The 24,223-nt window shown below is 29.6% G+C and overlaps 4 protein-coding genes across 5 annotated transcripts; 3 read left to right on the forward strand and 1 right to left on the reverse strand.

Annotated features, from left to right (window-relative positions):
* The first annotated feature begins 162 nt into the window (after positions 1-162).
* Positions 163-2,801, forward strand: LOC118444443 (protein FAM98A). The gene is made up of 6 exons (XM_085663628.1): positions 163-225; positions 305-372; positions 551-917; positions 1,065-1,355; positions 1,436-1,731; positions 1,824-2,801. The coding sequence occupies exons 2-6, from the start codon at positions 335-337 to the stop codon at positions 2,431-2,433; spliced, it is 1,602 nt and encodes a 533-aa protein (XP_085519754.1). The 5' UTR covers positions 163-225; positions 305-334; the 3' UTR covers positions 2,434-2,801.
* A 433-nt stretch (positions 2,802-3,234) lies between these two features.
* Positions 3,235-6,708, forward strand: LOC118444441 (transmembrane channel-like protein 7). Its single transcript, XM_035872724.2, has 4 exons — positions 3,235-3,433; positions 3,758-4,164; positions 4,282-4,523; positions 4,626-6,708. The coding sequence occupies exons 2-4, from the start codon at positions 3,990-3,992 to the stop codon at positions 6,510-6,512; spliced, it is 2,304 nt and encodes a 767-aa protein (XP_035728617.1). The 5' UTR covers positions 3,235-3,433; positions 3,758-3,989; the 3' UTR covers positions 6,513-6,708.
* A 1,487-nt stretch (positions 6,709-8,195) lies between these two features.
* Positions 8,196-8,919, reverse strand: LOC118444444 (ribonuclease H2 subunit C). The gene is made up of 3 exons (XM_035872728.2): positions 8,746-8,919; positions 8,435-8,667; positions 8,196-8,363 (listed from the first exon to the last, which is right to left on the reverse strand). Exons 1-3 carry the CDS (start codon positions 8,888-8,890, stop codon positions 8,343-8,345), a joined length of 399 nt encoding a protein of 132 aa, XP_035728621.1. The 5' UTR covers positions 8,891-8,919; the 3' UTR covers positions 8,196-8,342.
* Positions 8,920-9,363: 444 nt separating this feature from the next.
* CRMP (Collapsin Response Mediator Protein) lies at positions 9,364-24,111 on the forward strand. Of its 2 annotated transcripts, none has more exons than XM_085663742.1 (11): positions 9,364-9,621; positions 14,841-14,935; positions 15,906-16,218; positions 17,348-17,521; positions 17,632-17,745; positions 18,448-18,680; positions 20,292-20,628; positions 20,725-20,880; positions 20,964-21,240; positions 21,372-21,447; positions 21,662-24,111. In XM_085663742.1, exons 1-11 carry the CDS (start codon positions 9,583-9,585, stop codon positions 21,702-21,704), a joined length of 1,857 nt encoding a protein of 618 aa, XP_085519868.1. In that variant the 5' UTR covers positions 9,364-9,582; the 3' UTR covers positions 21,705-24,111. The 2 variants fall into 2 exon arrangements, with proteins under 2 accessions (XP_085519868.1, XP_085519869.1); XM_085663743.1 differs by lacking the exon at positions 18,448-18,680 and adding an exon at positions 19,469-19,701.
* The last annotated feature ends 112 nt before the right edge of the window (positions 24,112-24,223 follow it).

A 24,223-nucleotide genomic window follows, 5' to 3' on the forward strand; every position in this document is an offset into this window, starting at 1 on the left:
TTTGTAATTACTTTGAGTTTTATTTTGACTTATCCTATATTATGTTATTTACTCTTTGGTAAGTAAAATATAAATCATTTTGAACTCTGGCGTTCGTATAAATAAAAATAAAAGTGATTCAGATATTTGACACATTTATATTATTAGATACTACCACTGCGACATCTACATCGATCTTACCGGCAGCAGCCATATTGCTCGCCGCTACGTAGATTATATCGAAACGTCAGTTTTTCATATTCGATATTTCGTCATAAATATGTTATTATTTTATATGTATAACATTAAAATAACTTTATTTTAGTTACGTTAATTCAACGATACATTTTTCGATATGGAAACAGATCTGTTACAAGCACTCGAAAATGTCGGGTATGTATTTCGAGGTTATAAAATTAAATATCCAACATATTTTAACATTAACTTTTATATTATCGCTAGAATAATATGAATTATGATAAAAATTTGAATTGGTTATCATCAAACATTATTATTATTATCATTTTTTGTCCATTTATATGATATCAATCGATATCATTTTTTCTTGAAGGTATCAAGGCTCGTTACTTCAAGTTGATAAAATGTCTAAAGCTTTAGAGCTTGGACCAAAATCTGTAGATTATACTGGTTTAATTGCTTGGCTTGCGGAGCAAATAGGAACGTTTATTAATATAGATGAAACTATTAATCCCACTCAAACTCCTGATGATGCAAGTTCTTTTTTGTTAGAATTAAGTTGTTTCCTTAAAGAAATAGGATGCGTTAATCAAAATTTAACTACTGGAAATGTAAATCAACGATTAGCCGACAAAGGAAATAGGACTTTGTTGATCGAAATTCTAATTTCTGAACTTATGGCTTGTAAGTTATTGCAAGTTAAAGAAAAAGAAACTGATTCAACTTTAGAAGTTATTATTGTAAGTATATTAAAATTTCTGACGTGTTTCTTCTGTTTATATATATTTTTACTATGTATTATATAACTTTTCTTATATATAAATATATATATATAATACAACATATAAAATCTAAAAAGATATATAATACCAATTAATATTTTATAGAATGAAAGTGATACTGCAAAACATCTTAAAAATATGTTAATAGCATTGCAATTTCAAAAACCACCAGAAAATATTACAGTGCAAATGCTGTTTACAAAATTAGAAAATAAATTAAAAGATGTAATATCAAAAGTTCCTGCTGATCTTTTGGGCAAACCTTTAATTTTTGGTGAATTATCTACCGATCAATGGAATAAGCTTTCTAATGTTGACAAGGAATTACATAAAGAATATGAGATGCGCAGAGAAATGTTACTTAAACGATTAGATGTAACAATTCAATCATTTCTGGTAAGAAAATTTTTGATTATTAGTTTAACAAATGAAAGTAATTGAACAGTTAATTGAATATAATTTAATTTTATATTTAGTGGTCCGAAAGAGTACGAACATTAGAGAAGGAATTGAATAGTAGATATCATTCGGGAAGAGGAAAAATGGGTACAAAGCCAAATGTTGGTATTGCTGATTTATTAGCAGCACGAGATGATTTAGCAGTGGTAGAGAAGACGAGTAATGCAGCCGTGCGTAAAAATACTCGAAGTAACATAAATAAAGTCATTATAGGGGATGTCCCGGATCGTGGAGGAAGACCATACGAACAAGAACCTCCACCACCAGAAATGCCACCATGGCAGAAAGACAGAGTTCCAGGACCTCCATCTAGGTTTGATTATAATGAATTTTATAATACGTTAGCTAAGTTATAATATTTCTATTGAAAAATGTAACCTTTGGATTTTTAATTTAAAATTTTAGTGGTGGATATAATAGAGGAGGAGGAGGAGGCAATACTAGCGGGTCAGGTGGTCGAGGTGGTGGTGGTGGTGGTGGTGCAAGAGGAGGCGGTGGAGGAGGGGGTAGAGGAGGCGGAGGTTATGGTGGTGGTAGAGGAGGAAGTAGCTATGGGAGTGGTACTAGCTATGGAACTGGTGGAATGGGAAGTAGCTATGGGAATAGCGGTGGAGGTGGTTGTGTCAATCCTAGAAGTGGATCAGGTTACGGTAGCAGTGGTGGAAGTAACAATTATAGCATTGAAGTTGCCAGTAATTATGGTGGGACTGGAGGAAATTATGGAGAAAGAGGAGGAGGAAGAACTAATAATTATTATACCAGTGGTACTGGAGTAACTTATGGAAATAATAGGGTTGGAGGGGTTTCCAATAGTGGAGCCTGTGGTAATAGATCAAGTGGAGGATATTATGATTATAATGATCCTGCAGGAAATTATAGTCAAGATTATCAACAACGTAGTAATTCAGGTAGAGTTCAAGGTGGATGGAATCAAACTGGCAATAATTCCAATCGAAGTAATTGTCAACGTGACGGTTACAATCGTGGAAGAGGCTGGGGTAATCGACAGCATTAAAATTATTTTTAATTCGTTAAATATCTCGAAATAAAATGTATCTCGATTTGGTTTTCATAGATGTTTTTTGATTACAAAAAATTTGTTGTTTTAAGTTATAATGTAAAACCTAAGAAATTTCGCTTTAATTTTATTATTAGAATGTAATTTTTGGAGATATTTTTTCCTTTTTGATTTTATGTTGTTGTTTATTACTTCAGATATTATTTAATCTAACTTATTAGTAATCTGACAGTAATGTATTAATAGTGTACAACTGATATCCCAATGTGGTATGTAATACATATATTGTACACAAAAACTAATGATATATAATGCATATATATTAAATCAATCTGCAAGAACCGGCTTTCTATAAATTATTATTTCTTATTCTTGTAATAATCAATGTTACAATTACAAAAAATATTGTCTATCTGTTTGTCTATAAAAAGTAAATGAAAATTAATTTATTGCTTACATATATTTATTTAAGAATTTTTTTTTCAATAAATAAATAAATAAATCAATCAATATTTTAGTTATAAGAAAACAACAGGATACAATGTATATGAAAACTTATATACTTGAATAAGTGAACATGTTTTTTTTTATTGTATTATTTTGTTTTTTTAATGATAGTTGTAAATGATCCTTCGAAAGATATTTAAAAACAAATATATAATTCGAATATCAATGTGCATTGGTGTAATGTAATGTATCGTCCAATCAGAGTAAGTCCTTGAATTTCGTGACAAATATGTCCTCTATAAATAACCTATTCAATGCTTAACTTGTTTTTTCTTTTCTTCAATTGGTTATGAACAAGCGAGTTCACCTCTCTATAAGATTCTCTTGATAAAAGCTTTATATTCTTTTTGTTTAATACCTACTTCTCGTCACCGATTTGACGTATGGCGAAAACAAGATGCCACTGTGTTACTTTGTTCGATATTCGTTCAAGTTTTTAATCATTTTCGATAGTAAGATATGTGAGACACCAAGTATTAAATATACAACGGTATGATCATATTTAACGTTTTAATTATAACAAAGTTCTAAAATTATATCTTTATGCATCAAGGATCGGAAATTATATGTGGAAACGCTTAGATATCAGATTTGTATGCTCAATGAGTAATAAATTACACATTTCTCAATGATAAGCTATTATTTTAATAAAACTTGTATTTAAAAAGATTATCTTATCTTTTAATAAGAATGATATAATTTCCGCGATTTAATTGTTTGTTCAATTACATTGATAAGTACATATGCATTTGTTAAATGTATATGAAACGTAGTGCCAGTGAAGTTAATATAAATTGTGGTTTGTTCTTTTCAGCATAAACATTTTATTCGACAATTAATGCTATAAAATATAAACATTCTTCTCCATAATCATATATAATTATGAAGATTGGATGTCATACAATAACCATAGTAATGACAACTTATTTCATTGCATTAATACACTTGCCAGTATTATAACCTTATAATTTTTATGAGCCGTGATATTTCCAAAGATTAGAAAAATATTAATAATAAAATTCGAAGTATTTTTGACAAATTAAAAAATGTCTGGTGGAGAAAGAAAGAAACGTGGCTGTGATAGGGCACAAGGATGGGAAGAAGCTGGTGCTGAATTTTATCAAGAAAGTTATCCTGCAGCAATAGAAGCTGATTTACAACAGGCAATAAGAGATCCTTCTCATATTGCAACTTTACTTCCCAGCAAAAAATCTCGTGTCGGTAAGAGAAATATCAATTTATAAAATTCTACAGGTTTCTTTGTTTTGTTGTTTTTTTTTCTTTCTTCTGTTTTGAAGATTAAACAATATTACTTGATAAATTATATTTTAATTATAGCCACAGCCAAGCGTATATGTAATGACACAAAAACAACTTTGAGAAGACGTACTAGTACCAGATCACGTGGTACTAGTACTGCGAGACGTATGTCAACGAATATTCACGATGCAGCAGTTTCTATGTTACCAGATTTATCTGAGAATTTATCTAATGAAGAACGCACATGGGAAGAAATAATGCAGATTAAATCTATGCCTGTATCCATGACACAAAAGATACAATTAAAAAATCAGTTACAGGTATATCTTTAATCATCTTTTCAATAACGTACTTCCAATGTTTATTTAATGTTAATTAAATAAGATGATATGATTATTAATGAAAGTATAAATATTACTTAGAGTGCAACAAAGTTGAGATTACAAGGATTCGACCAATTAAAGTGGCAGCATAGGAAAGTTTGGCAACAATTCCGTGCAAGAATGAAAGAAGCTTATTCAAAAATGGAGCTTTGGAATGATAGTTTGAAAAAAATTGGTGGCAATTTTGGGATGGGCATTGTAGCATATTTTTTATTTATCAAATGGTTAATGTATTTGAACACAGTTTTATTTTTAATCATATTTTGTTTCATTATATTGCCAACAATATTGTTGGAAGAAACGGAAAAGGATATATGTTTATCTAATAATAATGCAAGTGTATCTTGTTGTTCTGAATTATATTGGAACACAACTGAGAATACCAATAGGATTTTAGAATACACATTGTTATTTTATGGCTCATTTACGCACAAGATCTATGGTGCAGATGGTTCTTCCATTCGTTATAATTTACCATTATCATATATTTGTGCTATTATTACTGTTTTTATTATCAGTTTAGTGGCAATTGTCAGATCAGCTGCTAAAAGTTTTAAGGAAAGAGTTGTTGAAGGTGAGGGACAATTTTACCAATATTGTAATTTAGTTTTTGGAGGATGGGATTATTGCATTCAAAATGAAAAATCTGCAGCTGTTAAACATAAGGCTTTGCACAATGAAATGAAAGGATTTTTAGAGGCAGAGAGATTGGAGGAAGAAAGGCAAAATCGTACGCGAGAAGAAAAAACGAAATTGTTTGCCTTACGTTTTGTAGTTAATATATTAGTTTTATTAATATTAAGTGGCTGTGGTACATTTATTTATTACATAATAGAATTTTCTTTTGACCAAGTTACGTTGTATTCGGAAGAAGGACAACATAACGATATTAGATACACTCCTCTTCATGAGATTGTGCATTTATTTTTTGAATTTCTTCCATATATTTGCATTGTTGCTCTCAATATTGCAGTTCCATTTTTATTTCGATATTTAATAGCCTTGGAAAATTATAGTCCATTGCTTGTTATACGTATAACATTATTTCGTACTATTTTTTTAAGGCTTTCTTCTTTGATCGTATTGTTAACATCTTTTTACAAAATCGTATCACTTAGAGTGTCTGATACAGAATGTACAAATAATGAAATCAGAGAACTACTTTGCTGGGAGACATTTGTTGGTCAACAATTCTTTAAACTGTATACCACAGATTTCTTTGTACAATTCTTTATGACATTTTTCATTAATTTCCCTAGGTCTCTTTTAGCACGTCATACAGAAAATAAAATACTACGATTTATAGGTGAGCAAGAATTTGACTTAAGCAAACATGTATTGGACATTGTATATTCGCAAACAATTTGTTGGCTTGGTTGTTTTTTTGCACCTTTATTGCCAATGGTAGCTGTAATTGGTACCTTTTTATTGTTCTATGTAAAAAAGTTTGCTTGCTTAGTGAATTGTACACCATCAAGTAAAGTATACAGAGCAAGTCAATCCAATTCATTTTTTATGTTTATTTTATTAATATCTTTTATTTTAGCTGTAATTCCAGTTGGATATTCCATAGCTGAAATTATGCCTTCAAAGTCTTGTGGGCCATTCAGAGGCTTAGAATCTGTTTGGACATTGTTAATTTTGACTTTTTCACAATTTCCTTATTGGCTGCAATCTATACTTTTTTTCTTAGGAACTGCTGGTTTTGGAATACCAGCTTTTGTTATCCTTGTTTTGCTTTTATATTACTATTATGCAGTATCTATAGCGAATAAGCACATGGTTACAGTATTAAAAAATCAATTAGTTTTAGAGGGTCATGATAAACAATTTCTATTGAATAGACTCAGTGCTTTTATCAAGCAACAACAAGATCAGAATAAATATCATCAGGACCAGGCAAATGAATTAGGCACCTTTTCATAAGTTCTTCTTACAAATATTTATTAATAATATAAAATTATTTCATTCAATGTCTGTATTAAAAATACATACTAGTAATTTCCTAAATGTACAGAAATAGTTGACTGCGTAAACTAAAGCACATACAGTATATACATACATATATATATATATATATATATATATATATATAAATATATATATATATTAAGAAGTTGTTTACTTTGAATCTTTGTTATTGATATGACAAATGATAAAGACTGTTTATTACCATTTTTTATATTGCCTACGATAAAATCACGTTCTCAATACGTGTTTTGATATTTAGTAATTTATTTATTAGAGCCCCGATTTGTACAGGGTTTTAGAAATGTCAAAATTATGGATAATACATTAAATATGTATCTATTGAATTGATACTCCTATAAATAGTTATTTGTATCTATTTAAATTCTGACACTTTACATGTACTTTTATAAAATTCTTATTACAAAATTTACTCATGAAATTATTCGAAATGTTTTCTATTTATTATGTTTTAATAAAGAACTTGTAACTTTTAAAAGCAGATGTAAAAATGAAAACTGTTATCAAATGCTTTATCATCCCAAAGAAGTAAAATAAAATTGATTGATCTTCTTACAAAGTTTTTAAAGAAGGATGGTAGGTCTTTTTGAAACATATCTCGATCATATATTATATGATCATGTTTTAATCATAAAAAAAAAATCATCTATCAATTATATGCACTTATAGTTACAAAAAAGTATATTTATTTTGCTTGAAACTAAACAGTAAAATTCAGAATTTTCTTTTTATGCTGCAATGTTTTATTATCCATATAGACATTAAAAACTAAAATGGTTTTATTATCCATATAGACATTAAAAACTAAAATGAACAAGACTATCTTTAGATTAATTTTTCATTAAAAATTATTTAAGCTATTGTAAATAATTCTTATAGAAATTATTAACTTTATGATAAAACTGAAAGCAGATATTATTTGATATTTATCTAAATAGTTAGCTTAGCAGTATATGTAATATGTATCTTTTATCAAAGCTTTGACTGCAACTTCTGTATTAATAAAATATCTTAATAGATTTCATTGGGTAAAAAGTTACAAATATTGTAAATATAAATATGAATGAGTTTTTTGTCTGGAAATATTATTGTACCACTTTGTACCTTTAATAGCACTGCCACTAATTAGATTGGATTATTAGACATAAATGAAATGTCACATTAAATACGTATTTACATAATAATTATATACATTGCTAAAAGTAGTATATACTATGTTATTCTTTATGTAGATTAACTAATATACTAAAATTTTGTTAAAGCATCATATATTACACACAGAGTGATATATGCAATGCAGATTGTTACAATTAGAGGCAGTAATTTTGATATTTTTCTTAGTGGTATTGACATTTTTTCACCCTTGAACAGGTACAAACATATTTAAATATAAAACATCATATATTATATGTAGCAATACCAGCAAATCTCAATAAGCTCCAAAGATTTATGAAATTGTAAACACATTATCTTGATGACAAAATGATTTGCATCTTTTTCATCTTGGTCAGTTTGATAGATTCAACATGTAATAACATTTGACTTAAGATGCGCTTATAAGTGATGATAAGACAATTGTAAAATATTTAAAATATGTATACCTACACTTTATTAATATAAGTATCCTACTTTGACGTCTATAGAATAAAGTAATTTGCAATTCAATTTCGAGAATTTCTTTATTTTATATTTTTATATCAAAAGTAAAAAATTTAATAAGTGTATTTAACATTTCCATAAAACTAGCTTATTCTTTAAAAAGTTCTGCTATATATCTGTACCATGAAGCTGAAAAATGCAACGACGTGGTTATCACAATTATGTTATTAAGTAATTAATTCATTTTATGAAAATCTTACTGCCTCTGCTATGTCGATCCAATCTAATGCTGCTGCTAAGGCATCATTTTTAGATGGTATTTTGTCATAATTCCAATATGTAAATTCTGAGAAGCTCCCGTTCGAATACAAGTTACGTTGCATATTTTCAGCATCCGGTTTCTTATGTTCAAAAAAGATTATACCTTTATAATCACTAGGAATCTTGATTTTTTTTCCTTGAAGTGGATATCCACGGAATGAAATATTGTAATCTATAAAATATTATTATTATTAGAGTCATTTTAAATTTATATGTAAATTAAAAGGCAAATGAAATAACTAAAACTTACTTTCATTATCTATTTTGCGTATATATGGTTGAAAAAAGGATGAAACATTAGCTGGTCCATCGCCATGTATTTTACAAGGCATTAAATGTATAACAGATTCCTTTTCTTCGTGTAAATCATCGTTAACGTGCAATCGTACAGCCATGCTTGAAGATATATCTTTTTATCATAAAAAGGCGGGAAAAAGAGTCGAATCGGACATTGAAAAAATAATATGAATATCGACATTAAATATTGAATGATTTATTTTCTTTTATTATTGGAAATAACAATAATTATTCAATATTTAATGTTTCTTGAAAATACTAATCGATTAATTAATAATTACAACTATAATTTCTTATGATACTTGATTGAAGATTAATTTATTAATAATTCGATTTATTTACTGCAGAAGGTAACGAAATATCGAGAACGTTTAATAATGAAGTAAATAAAATCAACAGATGTCGCTAATATATCCTGCGGAATATCATCGATTATATTCGAGGGTAAATGCAAAACAATGATTCAAATATTCGCGCTAGTAAAGGAAGGGACTGTTGGGTCACGTGACATTACGAAGGAAAATAGTGGGGGAACCGGTTGAAGAGCGCACGCCAAGTGCGTCGTCTATCGCACCGCAGTCGCATTTCTGACTCGAGAGTACGAGCTTGTGTCGTTCTAACCTCTAACGTTACAATTGACGCGGTGGTGATAGAAAATCTTTTTCTTTCACTTTTATAAATATAAAGTAAAAACTTAAATCTTTCTCTGTCTCGCTCTTTCTTTCTCTCGGTATTTTTAGACACGAAGAGAAACACGTTTCTCTCAAATACCGATATTACACCTGAGAAGATGAGCACGCCGGTGAAGAAGGTGCCCATCCACCTGCAGGTTAGTAGAAAAGAAAAAAAACCAAAAAAAAGGAGGGAACTTGGCAACTTCGTAGAATCGTTTCATCTTTCTTCTTTTTTTTTTCTTTTTTTCTTTGACGGTGGTAAGGGAGAGAAGGCGGCGCTATCTATCCTTGAAATCGCCTCACTTCGATTATTTATTTTAATTTCTTCGTATATATTGTATTAATACTATACCGGTAAACGATATTTCATATTCTATTGAATACAATTAGTAAATCATATGTAATAAGTAACAAATTGTATATATATATATATATATATATAAATATATATTATATTTTCTTGTCTTCTTATGTCATACGAACGTCACCATATTTTTTTGATAATGGCATTATCAAAAAAGTATGATGGCGTTAAAATTAATTACTTTATGAACGTCAATTACATTCAACTTCAGTTTACACCCAAGTATTAATTACAATTTTTTCACGATCGTATTTTGTTAATTTAATTTTCATATATAATTATCCCTTAATATATACATATATATTTTTAACATATAATTTGATATATGTAGATATCAGACTGTCTAGCCTATATCGTTTAAATAAACACGTTATCGAATCGTAATAAAATTTTCCATATATATATATATATATATATATATATATATATGTAAAAGGAAAGAAAAAAAAATTATCATTTATTAGTTTAAAAGAAGAAACAAAAGTGTTAGTTAAAAAAGAAACGAAAAATTTTAATTTTTGTCGCATCACTACGGCAATCGGAAGGCTGGTGGCTTATTGATCCGAGTTGTCTTGGTGCTCGCGCTAGTCTCTATCTCGTGGAAGGAAGCAGACACCATAAGTGTAAAAGAAAATAGAAGAAGGGATTGAGGAGTAGGAGGAGAAGGAGGAAGAGGAGGGAAGAGGAGGAGTAGTAGAACGGTCGTATAATAATATAACGGGAAATAGTAATTCGCTATACATTTTCTTTTCTTTATATATATATATATATATATATATATATATATATATATATATTGAAAAGTGCAAGGTTCTTTGACCCTAATACCATTTTCTTTTCTATTCTTTTCTCTTTTCTTCTTCTTTTTTTTCCTTTCTTTGTAACAAATAAACTCCCCCTCCCTCTCCTTATAATTCAACCTTCAACTGATATAAATGCGAGTATATGTAAATGCATACATGTATATGCAATCGTCTCGATTTTCAACCGTAACTATCTGATTTAATTTTCCGTGTATATACATACATATACCCTCTAACTCCTCCCCCTCCCCCACATATATGATATGGCGAAAGAATAAATGAGATTGCAAAAAAATAATTGCGTGGGTGGATTTTCCATGGCCCTGGAAAATAATACGGCACTGCTGGGATATGCTTCTCTAACCGAGAACACGGCCAGCTCTCCCGTGCGCGAATCAATAGTTCGTCGACACTGCTTCGACCTAAAGTCGGAAAAACGCGTCAGCTTCGGATTATATATCTGTAGGTATATATATATATATATATATAAACGAGATGCATGTCAGTAAACAACGTTACGTCTACGTTCATGTAACTTAATTATCCTATTTCAACTTTCTTTAAACATTATGTGGGTGGTACAAACAGTATTGGAAATAAATCTTTTTTTTTGTTACAGTTGCTTCCTCCCTCCCCTGCCCCTCCCCTCTCAGAATAAACGAAATATTGTCATTTGCGTTACTACGGATATTGTCACTTGTAATATATTATTCCAGATTTGTAAAAGTCATTCATATTAAAGACACTGTTTAGCATACGTTCCAATATTGCACTCTATTGATATGAATAATATATTACACGCAATATATTATCAAAGAATTTTTTGAAAAGTCATTCACATCAAAGAAACTTCATTTAATGTATATTCTGAATACTGTACATTATTGTTATGTATTATCGATGTTTTTGTTGTATGTCATTGTTGTTTCCTTTTTATTTTTTTTCTTTTTTCCCCCGTTCATCAATTTTTACGTATCACAACAACACGTCAAATCGATATCTCATAGGGATTTTCGTTTCGAGATTACTATACGTAAAAAAACGTTATTCGGAAAATATAAATAGATGCATGGAATAATACGGTTAAGCCAGGTGTGATCTATGTCTGCTGTTTCCTGAGTTTATTTCATTTAGGATAATGAAACTAGATCAAAGGAAAGAACAGTTGTCTTACCCGACCCGTTTACATATTTACACGCGTCAACGAGGAAAATGTAACTAAGAGTCTTCTTCTTTGAAATCGTTACTTCATTATGTCAAGGAATTCTCACCATTGAAATGTATGGTTCTGCATTTTTTACCGAACAAATATATGGTACACGTACGAAGCTACTGTTACTTTGTTAACAACACTTGTTGACTTATATTTTCTTTTGAAAAGATCGAAGAACACATAGGTATATATATATATATATATATACATATGTATGTATGTATGTATGTATATATACATACACGTGTATGTAGTGAATGAATACTTTGTGGACACATTTTGCACAATAATGTAAATTGCAATGTTTCGTAATATTTACTTTTGATTCGATCCCTTTCCTCCCTCCTACCCCCTTTCCCCCTCCCAAAGATAAAATCAGGACATATGTTTATGCACGCGAACCACTTAGCTTTCCTACTAAGCAAGTTTGTAAGATTTTTAATGGTAATAGAGTCTAGTTCTTTCGATACAAGTTCTAAAAGAAAATTTCTGTTCTTCTGATGAGACAGAGAAGAGAGAGAGAGAGAAAGAGAGAAGAGAGCCGTTAGTTACTTTTCTTGACCTTAATGAACACGATATGCGACGGATGTACATATATAGATACATATATGCAGTGTAGGTGTGCATAATATCAAAAATGATTAATATGTTTAATTCTAATAGAAAAAAAATATATATGAATTTAAACAAGTTTAATTAAATAAAAGAAAAAAAGAAAAAGAAAAACCGGTGAGGTAAGATTTGTTATCTTCCATCGAAACTATGAAGAAGAAGAAGAAGAAGAAGAAAAAGAAAGGAAAGAAAAAAAAAAGGATTTATAGATCGTGAAGAGTTCACGAAGCTCTCGTAAATGTTAGGTGGATCTAAATGCGTAATTCGCAAAAGTATTTTTATCTCTGCGATGTGGTACGATCCGACACGATGAAACTATAGATTCGCGATTCGATCATGGTAGCAATTTACTTGTGATAACAGACCTTATCGTGTTCCGAAAGGGAACATGCGAAGACTATATAATCATCGATCGTTTTAAAAAAGGTATTTTTTTTTTTTGGATCGAATGAATGAACAAAATTAATGCATTAGATTTAGTACAGCGAGAAAGAGAAACACACAGAGAGAAAGAGAGAAAGAGAGAGAGAGAGAAAACACAAACGAAGAGACAAATCGTTTCGAATATGTTCAATCTGTTTTACCAATGTGTTTAGAGGACAAAGCATGAACCAAACCTGCGTGAGCCTTTTTTCTCTTCTTTTTTTTTTTTTTTTTTTTCTCGAAGGGTTCACCAAGGCTGCTGCTTTTCAGTATGTGTGTGTGTGTGTGTGTGTGTTTGTCTACATGAGACGTATTTTAAGCTCCGACGTTAGACTGAAAATATCGTAAGAAACGATCTTCTCTCTGACACATGAAACGCATATGTGTGATTTAATGAGCGAAAGCTTTTCGAGGATGACAGGAAAGTCATACGAAAGAAAAACTTGGGTGTTTCTCTTTCGAAAATTCACATTTGAAAATAAATCTAATGCACCGATGAAAGAATATCTTTTGTCGCTTATCGTTAGAAATCGTTAGAAAAGTTTTCAAGATTTGCTCGAAGGTGGAAAAAGGTCGTGACGTTAGGGAACGATAAAAGAGGGACAAAGTGGATAGTGAAAAAGGGACACGAGGAGACAAAAGCTAGCAGTTTTAAAAGCCACCACTACCCTTTACTTCTCCTCCTTCTCCTCCTCTTCCTTCTCACCAGGGGACGAAAACAGTTGGATTGTCCTTTTTCAGCACTTTCCCTCTTCTGCTTCTTCTTTGAATCATCATCCCTCTTTCTCTTCCCCCTTTTTTCATCTTTCCCTTGCCGAACTCACTATGGTATGGTACTCGTCGAAAAAATAAGCGTCCATTCAAAGGAACGACGTCGCCTACGTTTTCTTTTTTTCTTTTTATGCGTGCATACGTGTTTTTGCGACCGAGCACTTTATTTTTAACCCCTTGCTCTTGGTTTCACCCCCATTCATTCTTTCCATTTAACTTCTCCCTTTTTTTTTTCCTACGATTAGTCGTAAGTCTTAAAAGCGTACATATTTCTTTCTATTTATATCTAAATTGTTAATGACAATCATCGATCCATTCTCTCTAATAATGTTATACTTATATAATTCAAATTCTTTATGAGCAATAGAATTATCTCTCTCATTTTTAAGATTAAAGTTATTTATCGTCTATAAATATAATACTCTCATCTGGAAAGTAAACATTAATCCTACAATATATATTGATATAAAATAATTTTTATTTCATTCAAATGCTTTTAAATTTAATTTTTATCTAAGATGAATAAGTAATTTATTCTTCATTATATCTTACTTAACTGATAAAATTTCAGATAAAATCTGTCTACTTATTAGAAGAAAAATAAAAAATAGTATATTTATCTGTCAGTTTAATACAATCAATGCCATATTATCAATCTATTTATCGATTGGAAATATCTAGGAAGGTGGAATCATTTTTTCTAAAATACTAGACGAGATAAGAGTAGGTAAAACCAAGTTTGTTGAACGCTTATCGAACGCCGTACTCGTACCACGCGTGTACGCCCTTATAATTTGGTATTGGCCGGAAGTGCGTGTTGCGCGCGCGCGTTCACAATTCTACTCTTATAGAACCATACACACACGCGCACACCGATTGATATACCCTGCCATAATACATTATATCTATAGTAATGCGCGCATACTAATCGACGCAACCGGACGTGCTCGAAACAGCCTACAAACGAATATCAAGGACGGGGGCGCAACCATAATCTCTTGTATATATGTATGTGTACGTATATTAAATACATCGTAAGGGTACACCCTCGAATTAGGATTTTTATCGTACTTTTTTTGATCACTTTTTTTTTTTTATCATTTCATTCTTTATCCGTTTTATTTAATTTTTTTTTCTTTTTTAATCATTTTAATAATCATAATTCTTAATTTATTTGTTTTTTTTCAGAGTGCGCAGAATCGATTATTGATCAAGAATGGAAAAGTTGTTAACGAGGATGGTATAATCGATAGTGACGTTTACATCGAGGATGGGATTATTAGGTGAGAAATTAATAATATATTTGTTGATTAGATTCAACCACGTGCCAAATTAATATCAAGATACAAGTGAATGGTATTATTAGCTGTGAAATTAATAATGGACGTCAATTAATACTAATACAATTTTACTTTTCATTTTCTTTTTCATGTATATAAAAATGATATAATGTGAAAGTTATAGTATTACTTATGCTAATATAATTGCAACGAGGATGGTATTATTAGCTGAGAAATTAATGATACATGTTAATTAATTATAATTTATCTTCCTTTTTTTTTGTCTATACGAAATAAAAGATTTTATAATTATATATATATTTTTTTCTTGTATAGAAAATAAATTATATAACTTTAAAAAATCTTAACATACTCACACATAAAGTATGTGACTTTTAATAATATTATAGAAGATAAAAATTCATTTTAGAAAAAAGTCTGTTTGTCACTATTTATTCAATGTGTAGTATTCGCATGAAACATTTCCACGATACGATAAGCTAGTTTCTTTATTATCAAAGCATAAATGGTGCGGGCAAACGCATATAATACGTTGGCCGTATTAACCAATGCGATTTGTTAGATACGAGAACGTGACTTCTCTCATGGAATAGTCAGTCTCATGGTCTAGAAATTGCGATATTAGATAAGCGGTTAACTTTCATCGTCGTTTTAATCCTTAGAGGATCATAAATTAGATAATAACTATGTTTATTTTCAAACTAGTGTCTTATTTATGGAACAAATAGAATTAAAAGAGAACGAGTGCACAGTTTTATAGAATATTTTTAGAAGAGTTTATTTATTTACTTATTTACTTTTTTTTTTTTTTTTTTTTTTTTACTTCTTATAGATAAACAGAATCTAATTTTAATCCCTTAGTATAATAAATTAGATACATGATAACATCTATTATAATTAAAAAAAAACAACGAACTATTTTAGAATAGAAATATTTTGGTTTTTCTCACAGACAAATGGGCCGCAATCTCATTATACCGGGTGGTACAAGGACCATCGATGCACGTGGAAAATACGTAATGCCAGGTGGTATAGACCCGCATACTCATTTTGAATTGGAATTAATGGGTGCCAAAACAGTCGATGATTTTTATCAAGGCACGAAAGCGGCAGTCGCCGGTGGTACGACGATGATTATCGATTTTGCCTTCCCTCAAAAGGATGAAACTATTCTCGAAGCTTATGAGAGGTATAGACAGATTGCGGATGAAAAGGTTTGCTGTGATTATGCTCTTCACGTGGCTGTTACATCCTGGAGTCCAAAAGTAAGCATTTATTAATGTTTATTTTTATAATATAAGAAAATATTATTGAACATTTTTAATTTTTATATTTATTTTTAATACAAGAAGAAATGATACTTTATAATATTTTTATTGTAGCATTTTATTTATAGTTTATTTTTAAAAAATGACATTACGATATTGTATATGCGTATCAATAAAAAAAAAAAAAAAAAAAAAAAAAAAAGAAGAATCGCTCGGAATACAATACCATCACAGATGATAAATTGTCTGTTTTCACGGTCACTTTTTACTCATTCCAATGAACTATTCGTTTTTTCCTATCTCACGAGTTATTTCAATGTGTTAAGAAGATAGTCTTGTTACACGATTCGCGAGGTCATTGTGTCAAGTCCGATACGGCTCATGCTCCTCCCTGTTAGTCATTCAGAATGAGATAATTGCCATAAGATGAATCCTTTTCTAGAAAAGAAAGTTTCTCTTTTCCTATCTTTGTCGGTCGACCTCTTTTCTCTTATTACATAACATATATAAAATTTATTACATATATATATATATATATATATATATATATATATATATGTATGTATGTATGTATGTATGTATCTGTGTACGTATATATTTAGGTTCAAAATATTTTTGTTTTTTTATATATTTAAATTTTCCAAAAATAGTAGGAGTGCATCGGATCGAATGATTTACAGATAAGGACAACGCAAGAACTTTAATTTCCCAATCCGGTGATTGCAAGTCTCTAGTAGTCTCTATGTAGTAGTCCCGACTTGTAACCGTAACTTCGATCGTTAACTGAATACTAAAACGTAGGATGAGGAAATCGCATAAGTAGCGATCGGATGAATGGAATTAATTACTATTCCTTATTTGATCCTATATGTCTTCACTTTTATAGATCTCAGAATGATCTAGAATGATTTTCTAGATCACCTAGAATGATCTCTATAATCTTTATTTAATCCTATCTGTCTTCGTTCTTTATGGATTTTAAAATGATCTAGAAAGAACGAGAATTAATTCGTAACAATTAATCATAATTTTTACAATTTGTTTTTTTTGTTTTTCTTTTTGTTTCTTTTTTTTTTTTTTTTTTTTTTTTTTTTTTTTTTGTTCTTTTTTGTTTTTTTCTTTTCAGATAAAAGAAGAAATGACGTTATTGACGAAAGAACACGGCGTAAACAGTTTTAAAACGTTCATGACTTATTCTTTCATGTTGAGGGATATTGATTTAATCGAAGTATTCAAAGCTTGTAAAGAATTGGGAGCATTGGCTATGGTTCATGCCGAAAATGGCGATATTATTGCTGAGGTAGATAAATTATAATAATCATTTATGATGATTATAATCATTTTTTGGTATAAAGAGAAAACTAAAAAAGATATGCATATATATATTTTTTATTATTATTATTATTTTAGAATATTAAAAAATTATTAGCTGCTGGAGTGACCGGACCAGAAGGTCATGAAATGTCACGACCTGAAGAAGTTGAAGCGGAAGCAGTGACCAGAGCTTGTATGATAGCAAGTCAGGTATGCTAAAGTTCTAAAACAAGCCTCGCAATGTGACTTCCTCATGCCATTAACTCGTCTATTTAATTGCATTAGTTTATTTTTGTAAAAGAACTTTTATTTATTTGTCTTTCTTTTTCTTTTTTTGTTCTTTTTTTCATCGTTTTTTTTTCTTTTTTTTTTTTTTTGTATGTGTATTCTTATCCGTCTCTTGCACGTATCACATTTTCGAAGTGTCCTGCACTTATGTCTGCATGTATTCCTTATACGTAAAGTATATCGTAAGTAAATGAAAATAATTTTTATTTTTCTTTTTTTTTACTTTAGATATTAATAAAAAGTATTATTTATATTTGGGCACTTTATTTTTGATAAGTAGTATTTGCGTTAGGCTTAAAGACAAATAAATAAAAGATAAATAAATAAATATATATATATATATATATATATATATATATATGTATATATACAATATTATATACAAATATTTTTATATAAAAACAATGGAAAGAAAAGAAACAGAAATATTTAGATATTTTTAATCTATATATAGTACATGTGTAAAAAAAGACAATTTTATATATATATATATATATATATATATATATATATATAAGAATGTTTTTTTTACATATATATATATATATATGTGTGTGTAGTTTTATATTAGTATATAAAAAATTAGGGATGCGAGCCAGCGAGAGTAACTTTTTGCACGCTTAGGTAAATTGTCCGCTGTACGTAGTGCATGTGATGAGTCGTAGTGGCGCAGAAGCCGTGGAAGCTGCTCGTAAACGCAATGTTTGCGTCTTTGGCGAGACCTTGGCAGCTGCTGTTGGTACTGATGGTACCAACTACACGCATAAATGTTGGAGCCACGCCGCGGGACACGTTTTAAGTCCACCTCTTAGGCCAGACCCGAATACACCTCTTGTACTTTTAAATTATTTGGCAAGGTGAGTCGTGAAGCCACTGTAATATTTATTTTACGGTGACCTTGACATCCGATGAACGGCTTCCGAAGATAAATTTTATGTAGAACAATTACCTCGACCTCCTTTTTTTTTATTCTTTTTTTTTTCTTTTTTTTTTGTAATACTTTTCATTATATCAATCCTTTGCGTGTTATCTGTTACTTAGTACAACTGATAGTTACCTATCTTTAACACCACACATAAACTAAATTAACTGTTAACATCCGAGAAAGTTAAATTTCAATAAAATAGGCCAATTGCTGTTATCTAGACCTCCCTATTGACGTTTCAAATCTCATAAAGCTTCCTTCCTCTCTTTGCGTGCGGGGCCAAAAATGTATATTTAGAAATTTCCTTTATATCCGAACTTTACCTTCGAAATTCGTTGAGCATGCTTGCTGCTATTTCTTGGCCAGTAGCTAATTTTATATTTACTTGTGTTCCATTTCGTTGGCCTTATTGGAATGATGATTAGTTATATAATCGGCACTATTATATGTTATTATATATTTTGTCAAAGAAATAGAAAGTAATGGTATTTACATATGTATGGATTAATGCACTCATTATCAAACTTTGATGTGTAGGTAAATGTATAGTTATCGCTTGATTATTATTATTATTATTATAGTTATTATTATTATTATTATTATTATTATTATTATTATTATTATCATTATTATTATTATTATTAATATTTGATGGGGAAAAGATCAGTTAGAAAAATGTAATAATAATTCCAATGAGAGATATATCAATATCGCGTTTAGGTGAATAGTCCACTGTATATCTCAGCGGTGTCGAGCAAGTCAGCTGCCGATGTTGTGTCCGCGAAAAGAACCGAAGGTGTCATCGTCTTTGGAGAAACTCTAGCAAGTAATGTGGGTATCGATGGTACTGAACAATACGGAAAAGATATCGAAAAAGCAAGAAGTTTTGTAACTAGTCCACCTCTAAGGCCAGATTCGACTACACCTGCATATCTAATCGAACATTTGGCTCAGTAAGTAAAAAAAAGAAAAAAAAAAAAAAAGAGAGATTAGATCTCCTCGAAGTAGATTTTTTTTCCCTTTCTTTTCTTTTCTTTCTACATTTTTGCTCTAAAATGAATTTCTTAACGACCTACATGTGTATTTGTGTAAAGTTACATACATGTGTATTTGTCTATGTCAAGACATAGAGCCAGTAAAAGACTGTGACACATTAGTCTGATCAACTGATCTTCATTTTCATTTATGCAGCGTGGGAAGTTGCACACATCGTATTATATACTTAATTGAGCGTTTACTGCACAAGTTGTTTTTCTTTTTTTTTTTTTTTTTTTTTTTTCTCTTTTTTTTATGCAATAGTTTACAATGTTAAAATTTACATAGACGATTAACTCTCGTCGTTGATCATTTTATAGACAACTAATATTTCTCAATTGGCGAATATATTGTTGCGTTTCTTCTTTCTTCATTTTAAATTAAAACTTTTAGCCGAGTCTTCGATGTCAAGGTAATCGATAAATATACATAATTATTATGTTGAGATATTTTCATATAATATATTATTTACTTGGATTTTAGAATTAATTCATATGAATTTGATTAGGGATGGTCTTCAATTAACTGGCAGTGATAATTGTACCTTCAATACCGAACAAAAAGCTTTGGGTAAAGATGACTTTTCCAAAATACCAAATGGAGTTAACGGAGTCGAGGATAGAATGTCCGTGGTATGGGAAAAAGGAGTACACGCAGGAATTATGGATCCTACGAGATTTGTTGCAGTTACCAGTACAAACGCAGCGAAAATATTTAATATTTATCCTAGAAAAGGAGTGATAGCTGTAGGCTCTGACGCCGACATCGTTGTTTGGGATCCTAATAGGAAACGTACGATTTCAGCTCAGACTCATGTACAAGCTGTTGATTTTAATATTTTTGAGGTGATTATTTGAACACTGATTTCACAATATACATCAACATTTACATATATTATTTGATTATTATCTTTTTTTTTTTTATGTTTGATCTTAAAATAGGGTATGGAAGTTCATGGTGTACCTGAATACGTTATCGTAAACGGTCGTGTATGTGTGGACGAGTGTGAATTAAAAGCCGTTCATGGTTTTGGAAAGTTCGTAGAGACACCGACGTTCTGCAATTATGTATACGACATGATAGAAGAACGTGAGAAGGTATATACATATATTGTTTGTAAATAAATTAGAAAGCAGGAGATCAATGTATGTATATATATATATACATTGGTTTCTTTCAGAGACCTAGAGGTGTACCACGAACGGAAGCAGAAGCAAAAAAGTATGCCGAGGAGGATGCTGCTATTGCTAAAGCTAGAGAAGCAGCAAAGGCAGCAGCCGCAGCAGCTGCTTTGCATAATAATCAAACAAACGGTACTCATGAAAGTCCTAAACCGAAATTAGCACCAGTCGATTGTATACCCACTTTACCTGACTCTGCAATTATGACGCCATCATCGAAAGGTCCTCGATTAGAAGGACAAAGAAATTTACAGGATTCTACATTCTCTATCAGCGGTGAATAACATAAGTTTCTTATTTAATTCGAGGATTTATAATTTAAAACGAACATACTGTTTGTTGTATAATCCTTATAGATAAAACTCGATATGAATAATTAAATGTAAAATATGTTTTTGTTATTACAGAGGACGTCGAAGAGGCACGAAGAGCTTGCATTCGTGTCAACAATCCACCTGGTGGACGTAGTGCGGGAGGTTTTTGGTAATTTTGTAAAAGAAAGCATACACACAGAATTGCTTGGCGGATGATCAAAGAGACAGTCGAATTGTCCTTTTTTTCCTTCTCCTCACTTATACTTTTCTTTTTTTTTCATATACATTATCATTACAACGTTCAGTCTGCTTTTATAGGTTTTGCTAATCACCAAATATTAAGCTAAGTTTAGTTGATTTCATTGGTATTCTCATCGATTAAGGTCTGTTCCATCTAAGGAGGATTTGGAGGCCACTACCCAGTAGGTTGTATACTACTTGTATTCATTCACATACACACACAACATATATATATATATATACATACATATATATATATATATATATCTTTCTACTTCTCGCTTCATTATCTCGCTTTTATAATCGCTTCATTGTCAAGTTCCATTGTCATTCCATTATCGCTCCGTCGTCGTTTTGTCGTCGCTTCTCACATTTTGACCTTGGATTCTCTTAATATTCCAAAAATACGTAGAAACATGATCTATAATTCATGTGAACAAAAAAATAGATCTATCTTCAAAATTATTCATATATAAATATATAAACTGTTGATCAAATGGATGTAAAGGAAAAAAAACGACGATTTAAATCGTTTCAACTTCCAAGGTCAATTTTTGAGCTTTACCTATTATTATTTATTAAATAGATTACAAAACATTTAAAGGAACTTTTCTCTCTATCTTATTCTCTCTCTTTGCTGTAATACATAATTTTATATCTAACGTGTAGATGTTATCTTACGCGCTTAGTCATTTTTATATACAGTTGCATTGTCCTCAGGATAGGAAACAAGATATGGAAAAATCAAAAATTATCGTAATTTCGTTTGTTTTTTCTTTTTCTTTTTTCTTTTTTCTTTTTTCTTTTAAAATAATTGATACCTCTTAGATCTCTATTAACATTTTACTTTTACCCATGACAATTACGTATATATATATATGTATTCATATATTGAAAGATATACGAAAATTTTTGTTTCATAGATATCATCCTCGACAGCCAAAAATATGTTTTTCCATAGGCATTAAACTTTTTACCTCTTTAAAAATGTGACTAAAGAAGGTGATTGTTTAGAATATTACGATCTTAATCCTTCATATAATTACAGAAACTGACAAAAAAAGAAAAAAAAAAAAAAAAAAGAGACATTTTCTTTTGTTGCGAGATAAAACGTATGTACTTGCATTATTATTATTTGTATGTATGTATATGTCTGCAAAATCAATAATGTTGGAGTTGTAAATGTCTCACATATAACAGTCACAAGTGTCTAAAGATTGATTGGTTTATGAAGAGATTTAATAATATGTTTGTTTTATATTCGAAATTTATGTTATAGTTGTAATGTTATGTCTTATTACAGGTAATGATAATATATTTGAGCATAAGTACAATTTATTGCAGCCTTAAAAAATATTATGTAAATATAAAAAAAAAAAACAACAAAAAAAAAAGAAAGAAAAGAAAAATATCAGTTATATATATAGTTTACATTTATATTATTAACAACAAGATGTAGTATGCGATTTGTTTAAACTTTATCAAAGGTTTCTCAGTTATTAACAATATTTCAAAGTGAAGCCTGGAATTTGTTAAGATTTTAACACAACCTTCAGTATATATTTCTTGATTAATATATATATATAGTTTTTATTTGTAAGATGTTAATCTTGGAACTTTTATGATTTATATATACGATATAAAAAGAAAAGTATATATATAAATTCTTCTATTAAAGCGTATCCAACAAACAGTGGCAGCTGATGCACGAATAACTCAAGTCGATAAAATTTATTGTCGTTTTTTCTTTAATATAGATTTCGTAATTAAGAGCTACTGTGAAAGCTACACGTTACGCACAAATGTTTTACATCAAAATGATTAAATATTTAAAATATCCTTTCATTAAACGAGCAATTTACAAATATGTGCAATTATTACATATATATATACATACATTTAAAAAGAAACAATATAACTAAAGAAGAAAAGAAAAGCAATTAGCAAAATAATAATCTTCTAAATATAGTTTTGTTTTTTATTTTATTTTTTTTTTTTTTAATGTTACATGTATCATTTCTCTGTTACTTTATTATACGAATTTTAAAGTTGATAATACCACATTCCAATTTGTCAATTTCTTTTTTCTTTTTCTTTTCCTTTTATTTCCATACGTTTCTATGATAAATGAGAATGAATTAAATCATTTGTAATTAGAATATACATTTCTTTTAAAAAAGTTATCTTAGAATAACTCTCGAAAGTATCTTCATTTTGGAGTATTAAAAATGGTAGTGCTGATTTGTGATGATAATAATAATGATTATCATTATTATTATTATTATTATTGATAGTAATAAACGATCTAATAATGATAAACATTATATAATAATTGTCATATAAACCAATGTTATTTCTAATGAAAAACGTGTGAGACATTCACGAATGACCAATTCATAGCATTGTATCACTGAGCTGTTATTATAATCATCTCTCACTGTTAATAGAATCATATATAGAGACTTGTGTCGATTTTTTAGATTGATTACCAATTTTCTAGACAAATTTTATACAACATTTTTACAAACTTTTAGATATTCATAACATTGGGATTTAGGACGTATGAATTTTAGCATCTAGTTTTTTCCAAAAATGAACTATTCGAAGGACACTTTATAGGCCTTTTATTGGCATACATTTTTTATACATTATAAAATGCATTAAGTATTTATTTTGTTTATAATATAATTTAAAAGGAGAATAAC

The sequence above is a fragment of the Vespa mandarinia genome, chromosome 23 (genome assembly GCF_050613455.1).
Source record: "Vespa mandarinia isolate Hongniang chromosome 23, ASM5061345v1, whole genome shotgun sequence".
NCBI classification, from domain to species: Eukaryota; Metazoa; Arthropoda; class Insecta; order Hymenoptera; family Vespidae; genus Vespa; species Vespa mandarinia.